Source organism: Aegilops tauschii, chromosome 7, assembly GCF_002575655.3.
Source record: "Aegilops tauschii subsp. strangulata cultivar AL8/78 chromosome 7, Aet v6.0, whole genome shotgun sequence".
Lineage (NCBI taxonomy): Eukaryota > Viridiplantae > Streptophyta > Magnoliopsida > Poales > Poaceae > Aegilops > Aegilops tauschii.
This window is the reverse complement of record NC_053041.3, coordinates 6,103,796-6,113,911: the sequence shown is the minus strand read 5'-3', so window position 1 is coordinate 6,113,911 and position 10,116 is coordinate 6,103,796. Positions and strand designations below refer to the sequence as shown.

The 10,116-nt window shown below is 46.8% G+C and overlaps 1 protein-coding gene across 2 annotated transcripts; it reads right to left on the bottom strand.

Annotated features, from left to right (window-relative positions):
• Positions 1–1,828: 1,828 nt before the first annotated feature.
• Positions 1,829–7,506, bottom strand: LOC109768123 (uncharacterized). Of its 2 annotated transcripts, XM_073502854.1 has the most exons (6): positions 7,124–7,506; positions 6,810–6,959; positions 3,461–3,561; positions 3,127–3,186; positions 2,718–2,786; positions 1,829–2,609 (listed from the first exon to the last, which is right to left on the bottom strand). In XM_073502854.1, the coding sequence occupies exons 2-6, from the start codon at positions 6,942–6,944 to the stop codon at positions 2,579–2,581; spliced, it is 396 nt and encodes a 131-aa protein (XP_073358955.1). In that variant the 5' UTR covers positions 6,945–6,959; positions 7,124–7,506; the 3' UTR covers positions 1,829–2,578. The 2 variants fall into 2 exon arrangements, with proteins under 2 accessions (XP_073358955.1, XP_020182443.1); XM_020326854.4 differs by lacking the exon at positions 3,461–3,561.
• Positions 7,507–10,116: the final 2,610 nt, after the last annotated feature.

Genomic DNA, 10,116 nt, shown 5'->3' with positions numbered 1-10,116 from the left:
ACTCAATGGCGTAAAAGGGGCAGAACTAGGGTTTGGATGCTCAGCTCCTGATGATGAATTGAACATGAAATCTACTGGTGTAGGAGGAGGTATTTGGGTTCAAAATACATCGTGGCAAGGTTTGGGGAACTTAAGAGCCACAGAAGCAGCAATGCATGGTCATTTCGAAAGTTAGGCCGGTCTATCTGGACATTTCCTACACGAGGTTTTCCGCAAGCTGCGGCCTTGGATCCAAGGCTCCATTTGTTGCATCTTTGGACTTTGGTCTGATGTAAGTATAGCATCAATGCATGGTCTGTTCGAAACGCATGATCCAAGGCTGATGAAGCGAATTTGCATGTCGGTTCACTGTCATGATCCAAAAAAGTTCATCTCAAGCAAATGCTACTCTAGTACATAGGAGATATTGGTCTTCAGTGTCAATAGATTTACTACAACATACTACAGTACATAGGAATTTCAGAAGGACAATTACCTTCTGACTCCGGATCTTAATAGTTTCAGTTTCTTGTCAATTCTTAGCTTGAACAGATGTGCTGTATATGCTGTAAGACCTTCATCGTAAACAGCTGTAATGCTTCTACTCTGTTTGAGGTTCAGGGACTAGCACATAATTTATAAGGTCAGAGAAGCAATGGGCGGTGCATTGGACACTGGTCATAGCCTCTCAGAGAAGATTAAGTGATATACATTGGCACAATTTCAGTCCATTCAGAATCTGCGATTCTTCTTTGTCGCCACAATCTTAATACTGTCAGCTAAAAAGGGCATCCGCATAACTGAATACTAGTGTGGCATTCAAGAATTAAAGTGTTTGGTACTGAGTTTGTTCACTAAATGTTACCAGCCAGTAATCTGAACCCCAACATTATTGCAAGAAAAAGAAAACCTTTCAAACTCGAGTTACAACTTTGCACAGATCTAACAGCACAAGCTTTGCATAAAAATCTGTCAATTCAACCTGAGAACTGAGAAGAAATAGACACTTGGCGGAGTTCTAATTAGTGATACTGAATTTCTTTTGGCCTTCCGGAATCTGGCCTCAAAGTACATACTTTTGGTACTACTGAATGATGCATGTCTGTGGATCATCTTCCACTTGAGAGGCACATACTTTTGGTACTACTGAATGATGCATGTCTGTGGATCATCTTCCACTTGAGAGGCACATACTTTTGGTACTACTGAATGATGCATGTCTGTGGATCATCTTCCACTTGAGAGGCAGGGGGGTCATTATTCCGTTGCTGCTATCTGTGGCAGCCAATGATGTGTACTGCCTGAAATCCTTATTTCGCATTTTCATTAGCCATCATGCTATTATAACTAAAGTTTGCCGGCATCGACTCCGGGAGCGGCATCTCAACCGTCCTTGGTCTTCACTTATCCCCAGTTCCTCTATTATAACTCAACTGTGTCGGCATCGACTCCGGGAGCGGCATCTTAGCTGGTGGTCTTCACTTATCCCCAGTTCGTTCCTCGGACCATCTGCACCATCCACTAACTGAACTTAACTGAACCGTGCCGAGCTTCATCAGCTCTTGAGAGAACCTTTCTTCAGTGAAGCTTTGGCCGTGGCCTTGAGAGTAACTCATGTTCCATAAAGAAAGCTTCAACTCACCGGTTACTACCTTGCAGTGCCCTGTGAATACACTGTCTTGCCCTGTGATGAACCAGAAGTTCCCGGAAAAAAAAATGCATGCATTGGTTGCTCGAAAGTCGAAACAGAGTACAATTTTGGCTCCGTGACTCTTAAATCCCAATAAGATACAGTCCTAGGTTCATACAACAGAGCAGACTTGACATTCCAGTACAGAGCGTACAATCAGGAAAGAAATAGATATTATATTTAGTTTGGAAAACTGCATTGTGCTGTGCACGTGCCACATATACCATTTCAAAGCTGACAAATCAAGTCAATTCGACAGACAAAGGGAGGAGCAAGCAAAATTGAATAGTCCAGAGCAAAAATATGGATGGCAGTAACTGCCAACAGTGTCAAAAACCAGGTCCATCAACCGCTCAGCTGCTGTCTCTGCCTCCTACTGTCCCGTCAACTGCCTTATCCTCTCCTCACGAAGCTTGTCCTTGAGCAGCTGGTCGTTGATTTGTTTCCTTGCCAAGGACTGCTCGTACATTTGCGCAGCCTCGCGCTTCTTCTCCTCCTGGGCGCGGTTGAACTCCTCGAGTCGAAGCCGGTCCATCTCTTGCCTCGCAGCCTCACGCCTCATCCTCTACTCGTGCCTCGTCAGCGACTTCTCGGGGTCGTTGAACCAATGATCTTGCCAGACGAGGCGCCTTCCGCTGCCAAAGAACGGTATCTTCAACTGGTACACCATCTCATCGCAGACGCTGCCCAAGATTTCCGGGGCATGCTTTTGCAGCTGCCCCAGGATCTCTGACCCCCGATCAATTACTTGCTGTCCGACATACCAGGCCCCCACAACCCCAGACAAAATGACAACAAGCGTGATGATTTGCAGATCTTGCACCGTCAGGATCTCCGCAAGGCACTTGCTTGCCACTGAATTACACTTGGCCACCCCGGTGACTAGCGCCTGGACAGTCTCCTCGTCGATCACCAGGGCACCAGCTGAGTAGTAACGTGCCTGAAACAAAACAGTAGCAGAGGCTGGAAGGTTTAGTACAATAAACCTACTACTTATGCGACACAACCAAAATAGGCTGCTCATGTGAACCACATCACAATTACCAACCTGCTGAACACGAGCAGTGCTAACGAGGCTGCTTCCCGCACTGGTGGCTGGGCTTGGGTACACAAGCGCCTGCAACAACACCGAGGCTTTAATGTCAGAAACATAAATTATAGTGCTAGGATAGATGCAAAAACAGCAAACTATATATCTAATCCAAACCCTAGCAATACAATAAAATACTGGTGAAAAACTTCCTGTGCTAAACTGTTAGGATGTGCCTCCTGTTTCAGGTTTAGCTGTTCTTTCACACTAGTATTATACAACTCCTCCTGTTTCAGGTTAGCTGTTCTTTCACAGTAGTATTTAACAACTCATGCATTATGCTGGAGTTTGGCCAGCAACCAATATCCAAATGGTATATTTCCTAATGTATCAATATTGACATCCCTCTTCCAACAAAATTACTAACCTGCTGAACAGCAGTGTTGGCAAAGCTGCTTCCGGCACTCCAGCTTGAGTAGGCAAGTGACTGCAACAACACAGAGGCTTTAATGTCTATATATATAATATATATATATATATATATATATATATATTGAAGTGCTAAGATAGATGCAAAAACTGCAAAGTATTATGTTATTAATATCTAACACAAATCAGCTAGCAATTAAAAAATATAATGGTGAACAACTTCCTGTGCTAAATTACAGGATGTGCCTCCTGTTTCAGGTTTAGTTACTCTTTCACAGTAGTATATAACAACTCATGCATTATGATGTTTCTAGGCTATAGCAAGTGATTACTGGAGTTTGGCCAGCAACCAGTATCCAACTGGTAAATTTCCTGGGACATCAATTGGCATCCCTCTTCCAAGCAGATGAAGCAAAGATGCTGCTACTACCCCCTGCATTCAAGAGGAACCTGTCTCAGGGAACTGATAGAAGATCTAGATCCCCTGCATTCACTCAGGGTCTGGCTGCAAACCATGGCAAATCTGCTACAGAGGCACCTAAAGCCACCCCTGTTAAGCTTTCTCTATCACAATCCGATGACCATGGACGTGAGCAAACCAGAACCTTCTCCTTTGGAACAAGAAAAGAACAAGATAGACAGCTTGACCAACTGCAAAAGTCACCCTTCATGAGTTCAAAACGAAAGCGCCTAGTGGAATCTGCAGATACAACCAAACTCAACAGCAAAGTTGTCAGGATGAAGCTGTGGGAGATCCTTGGTACATCACAAACTAAACAGGCTGTTGCTTCAACAAACCCTGAAGACAATGAGACACCTGACCAGCCTAAACATTTAACCGCCAAGGGAGAAAGGGCTGAATGGAATGACTAAAGTTGGGCCTCAGAAGATGGAGTTTTCACATAAGTTGCAGCCCGCGACACTAAAGGAGGGTGAAGTTGCTGCCCACGGGAGGGACATATCCAGAAAAGCTCTCTTCTCAGAATATTTCATCAAAGAGTAAAGGAAAATTATTCTACTGTTGCACTGCAAGGAGAATGCTAAGTTGAGCAAAGCTTCACACAGAAGCCCTCAGGCACATAAAGCAGCAGGAAAAAAAAATTAAGTAGCCACCATCTGGCTCTGCTAGTCCATCACCTGAACCGAAAATGTACCCATGGGACAATTGAGGCAAGTCCCCAGGTAAATGGTAAAACTGAGAGAAATTTACCAGTCCATTGGCAGACAGATTCAGAGTCAACAAGGAAAATATTTCATCAATCAGCAGGGAAAACTAATTTTCACTGTTGCACGGCAAGGATCCCTCAAGCACACATAATTTAGCAGGAAATGATTTGAACTCGCCACTATCTGGTGCTGCTAGTGCCTTCTCTGCAGGGACAAATATCCAGGACCAAGCACCTGTCCATCTAGTACTACTAGCTAAATCGAACGAACGAGCATGCTGGGCGTGGTGGCGGGGACGGTGGGCCCTTACGGCGGTCTTGCTGAAGACGGCGCGTGGGGCGGCCGGAGTAGAGAAGCCCTTCGCCGGCGGCGAGAACCGCGGCGCCGGCGCCGCCAGATGGAGAGCGGCGCTCCTCGTCCTCGACGCGACCGTGCGAAGCGCCATGGGCTCCTGGCCGCGGTCTGGATGGGGGCGGGGGCGACGGCGACGGCGACTAGGGCTTCCTTCTCCTCCTCTCCCTCTCTTCTCTCCCGACCTCTCGAGAACCTTCTGGAATTCTCCCCTTGCCTCTCGCGGCGGCTGCCACGCTCGACCAAGTTAACGGGCTATTGCTACTGGGCCGGTCTACCCGCCCCATCTCTCATTTGTTTGTGAGCATTTTTACGGCTATGGTCACAGAATTTTTTTTAGTTCCTGCAAAAATCGTCACCGGACTCAACAAATGTTAAGTTGGAGTACATCAATCTTGTTCCGGCCACGTTTGAATATGTAGGAGTAAATTATCACATTGAATGCTAGATCAGCAGAAAACACACCCGTCTACATTTTTTTGTTGTTGCAAAAAAACACCATGTCCACCATAATCTATTTGCAAAAAAACATTGATCGACGGATTTGGCTCGGCCGAGTGCCAAACTATCATAAACGCACTCAAAAGAGTGCTAATCCGCCGATAAGTGGTCTACATAGTTTTTTTTACCGTAGACATGATGTTTTCTTCCAAAAAAAAAAATAGACTGGTGTTTTCTGCTGGCCTGGCCTTCAATGTGGTTCAGGTTCATACAACTTCTTCATGTCAGCTATCAATCAGTTAAAAAAAAAGAACTCTAAATTTATAATCTACTCCCTCCATCCCATAATTTTTTAGACCAGTGTAGTGTCAAAAACGCTCTTAAATTGAGAGATACTACAGGAATCGATACTCATAGCACATTTTTCTTAGTTGTACAGGAAGAGATGCTAAACGTATTTTTATCAGTGCGCATACCTTCAAAAACGGGCTAGCTTGTTCTTTCTACTTATATACCTACACATGGGATGCCATGTTAGTTCTGTTGTGCAAATAATCATTGTTTGTGTTGATGAGCAATGATGATGGCTCCCAAAATTACAATACTTGTTGAAAGTACGCCTTGTTGCAAAACAATCCTACTTATAAATAGTATATTTTCCTGATATATTGTGATGAATATTTGTTGCTTTTACCCACTTTGGTGCTGCTTCAGTGTATGCATACTAAATCGTAAACGAAGATGATTGTATTATTATTTTTGGTTAAAGTGATTTCCTCATGTAGTCTACTAAATTTAACTTAAATGATTTATATTTGTAGATATTGACAAGGCAAAGAAACAAGATCAAAAAATAAGTGGTGAGTTTTTCTTTGTTTAAGAATTGTTGTGTAGTACAACAAATGAGGGGATTAAAATTCTGGGTCAAACTTAATTAACATATTTTTAGTGATATATGGGTATTTTTCAACTTAGTGAACATGTATTAGTTTATTGTGGTTCCGTGGCAACACACGGGCACTTGGTTAGTAGTTACAAAAACAATGTGGTTGCTTTACGAAAATTCTTCTCTTAAGGTAGGTTGGAAAGGGTAGGCACGAGAGAGACTGGGTGGGTAGTCAGGCAGATTTTGATGAAAGAGTGAGTCCCCTTTCCTCCCCCACCTTTGGGAGGCTCCACATCGTGCCTCACCTGCATAGAGAAATATGTGTTTTCTTTTTCTTTTGAGAAAAGAAAAGTAGTATTGGCTAACAATCAACTAGCAACTCTTAATTAGCCTATGGTTAGCAATGTTAATCTCATGGCTTATTGCTGTAGCTTGTGGACCGGTCTTGTTTGGGCAGGACACTGGTATCGACTAGGTGTTGTGTGCAACATTCAGTTTCAGAAAATGAAACAAGGAGCTAGCCCTGGGGGATTAATTCTTTTATCCAAAAAAAAAGAACTCTTAGACTATATGAGTTTCCTTTCTTTCCCCACCTTATCAACCATTAGCCGCTCCCAAGAAATCCGTCCCATACTCCCTAAAGATCACTTCTAAACTCTCCGGATAGTAGTAACCGTTCTCTAATCAAGGATAATGATGATTCTCCTTTGCAAAACAAATCCAGTCTCTCCAAACATCAGAAAAGTATCCTCAGGAAAACAAATTTGATACGAAGATGCAATACAATCTAAATGAAGCAAAAGCTACTAGATGCTAGCCAGAGAGTTTGCGCTTACGTGCTGGCCAGCCATGAAGAGACAGGGAGATACGCAGCTCCTCAGCGTGAGGAGACTCCACGGTTGCGCGTGGCCTTGCCGCCGGCCGGGATTCCAGTGAAACATGAGCTGGGATGGAAGAGCGGCCTCTGCCATGACCGCAGATCCAACCTACATACAGTAGAACAAAGACCGAGTAATTAGAGTAACACATGCACAGAAAATTAATAATCCGTCATATGCTTATGACTTGAAATCAAAACCAATCAAGATCTGATGAAGACTAGCTAGAGAACAGGATCGAATTTGACCAAACCCAACGCCTAGAAACTAACCTGGCTTGCTTTTGCCTAGGATTCAGCAGAGACAAGAGCTTGTCGCCGTGTCCGGCCGGCCGGCCGGACGGATCACATCGACCGACCGACCGGCCGCGAGACGCAAACGTAGGGCACCCTGCGTGGGTGCGAGCGGCGACGGCAGGTGGCCGGTGAGGAGAGGAAGACTTGACGGAGCAGCCATGGGCGGCGCGGCTGAGATCCAAGGGAGAGATCCATGCGGCGTGTGCGGCCGGCGACGGCGCAGGGGGAAGAGAGAGATATGGATCCAACCAAACCACCCAAGAGATAGATAGGGTTACGGCCGGTGAGACTTGTTACTAGAATACCCGCGTGAGGAGGGAGGGCCAGACCCAGTCGTAATTGCACCCGAAACGTAGCGCAGTAGCGAATTGAATTCAGTTGAATTGAATTGAATTCGTGTCGGGGCGCCCGTCTGTCCGCGTCCAGGATGTGACCAAATTAAAGTGCGGTGGGTGGCCGGCACGCCGGGCCACACTCATTCATGCCTTGTCCTTTTCCTTCCTTGGTGCCACCAGGCCTGTGGAGCCTAGCGAGCTGTGCCTGCGCTGCATGCCCACTAAGTAGAGTAATACACTAGTCCTTGCTCGATTCATCAGGAGCTGTATTTCAAAAAAAAAAAATGAAAAGAAAATCGTCGGGAGCTAGTACTAGCATGCATGCATGCATGCATGTCCACCTGCTGGTGATTGTCCAGACTTGAAGAAGAAGAAGAAGAAGAAGAAGAAGAAGAAGAGGAGGAGGAGGAGAGAATGAAGAAGTGAGTGAAACAAGCAGCATGCATATGCAACAAGCAGCTCTTGCTTGGCCTTGGGAGAAGATTTTATTCGTACTATATATTATGGATCATTGACCATTCTTACTCGTACTCGTACTAGTGGTAAGTAAAGTAAGCGGCATGCATGTGCTCGGGGAAGAAGGAGAGAGACTGTAGATAGATGCTCTTTGGAAGAGAGAGGCGAGATGAGTCCAGAACACAGAGCTCGGCCGGCGGGAAAGAGAGGGCCCATGCATGCATGCCTCCATAGAAAAATGGCCCTCGCGCATGCATGCACGCAGCGGCTGTCGGCAAAGCAAAAGAAAAGAGAGAGAGAGAGGGATCTCGACGACCGTGCGCGCCATGGTTACTGTACAATATAATACTTGTACTATACACATGAGTGCAGTACTACTTGGTTACTAGCTGTACTTATTGTGGAACGCAGTTGTACGTACGTAGTACGTATCTCAGCACGGGTCGCTTTCTTTCTTGGGAGAAAGGCGATCTCGCCTCCTGCGGCCAGGGCGCCTTCCTCCGCCACAGTTCTCCAGCGGCTCCCCTCCTCCGCTGACGACCCGATGGTGAGGGGGTCGCCGGATCCACACGTGTGAATTGCTTTGGGCATTAGTTTCTTAGGATTTTGGGTTGTTCATCGTCATGGCTTCGGCGATGACGATGGCGGCGCCGACTAATAAATCTTCAGATCCTTTCCAAACGAGGCGATCCGTTTTTGGGGTGGATTTAGAAATCAGACTGTTCAAGCAAGGATGATGCGGTGGCGATGGCGGCGCCGACTAATAAATCCTCGGATCCTTCCCCAACGAGGCGATCCGCTTTTGGGGTGGATTTAGAAACTAGACTGTTCAAGTAAGGATGATGCGGCGGTGGCAGCATCCTCGTGGTGGACCTGTGTCCTCGAGCTCCGCCGTTGCGACGGCGTTTGCTCCAGCGCCAGCGTGGAGCTTGGGAGGTAGTCCAGGAGCGGATGCAGATTGTGGTCTGCATCGACGGCATCTGGAAGATAATGGATCTGGGTTCGTGGTTTGTGGCAGGCAGGTATGGTTTCCTCCTCCAACGTCTTAGTTGGGCGGGGTGCCAAATCTGGAGTTCGATGGCGTGTTCGGGGCGTTGCCCCGGTCTGATTCGTTCAATGGCAATGGCTTCATTTTTATTGACGAGCCAACTTGGAGGTCCGCAAAGCTACATATCAGCGATGGAGCCGCGTCGAGCTCAGGTGTGAAGGTGATCCGTCATTTTCTTCTTTGGTGGCTGCTATGGTGGTGTCAGAGGCAGGTGACGGGCGTTGGTGTCAAGCTCAGAGGATTCTTCAGTCTTTTTTGTAATTTTACTTCTTGGCTGATTTCCCTGTGTGTAATTGTGTAAAGGCTAGTGTTCTGCTGTCTTTTTAGTTTTGTCAGATCGGTATGTACGTGAGTTATACTATGATCCTTATGATATAAATGAGACACGTATTAAAAAAACGCAGTTGTACGTACGTACGTCTTTTCTATCGTGGCGAGGCTCGTAGCAGCATGCACGCGGCGTACGCGTACGTGCAGCAGATCCAAACCGAGTGCACGGGACAGCAGAGCACTTCCCTCTCTCTCAAAAAAAAGAAAGAAGACAGTAGGAGCACTGACTTAGGAGCGTGCTGCGTTTTACTCACTTGTGCATCCCACGGCGGGGTGGGTACGTGGTCATTTCGTTCATCACATGGTACTATGGATTTGCAGATCGACCACATGAGGGTTACGTGCCTTCTCTGGCTCCGTGTCGGAGCGACGATGCATGCAATGCGGCGGGTGAGCCAAGCTGCCTCTGCCTGGAGCGGGGGACGACGACGACACGATGCAGCTAGCGGCTACGTCCATGCCTTTGTGGTTTGCATTCGAGCGAGCAATGCAAGGTTCGTATGTACGGAAAAGTTGGCCGCTGCAACCTCCTACCAGTACGATAATATTACTCCAGCAACCAAGACTCCAAGAGGAAGACAATGGAACAAAGACGGAGAAAAACCCTTCGCCCCGCTCGATCCCGCAAGTGGTTGGGCGAAGCCCTAGGTGCTGCCGGCTTCCGTCCCCTCCCCTCCCCCCTTCCCCTCATCACTGTCAAAGGGCGCGGCCGGGCACTGTGGTGGGTAGGGTACCCACCACTGCTAATAGGTCTACAGTGGTGGGCACCTTGGTGGGTAGGATGCCCGCCACTACTAATA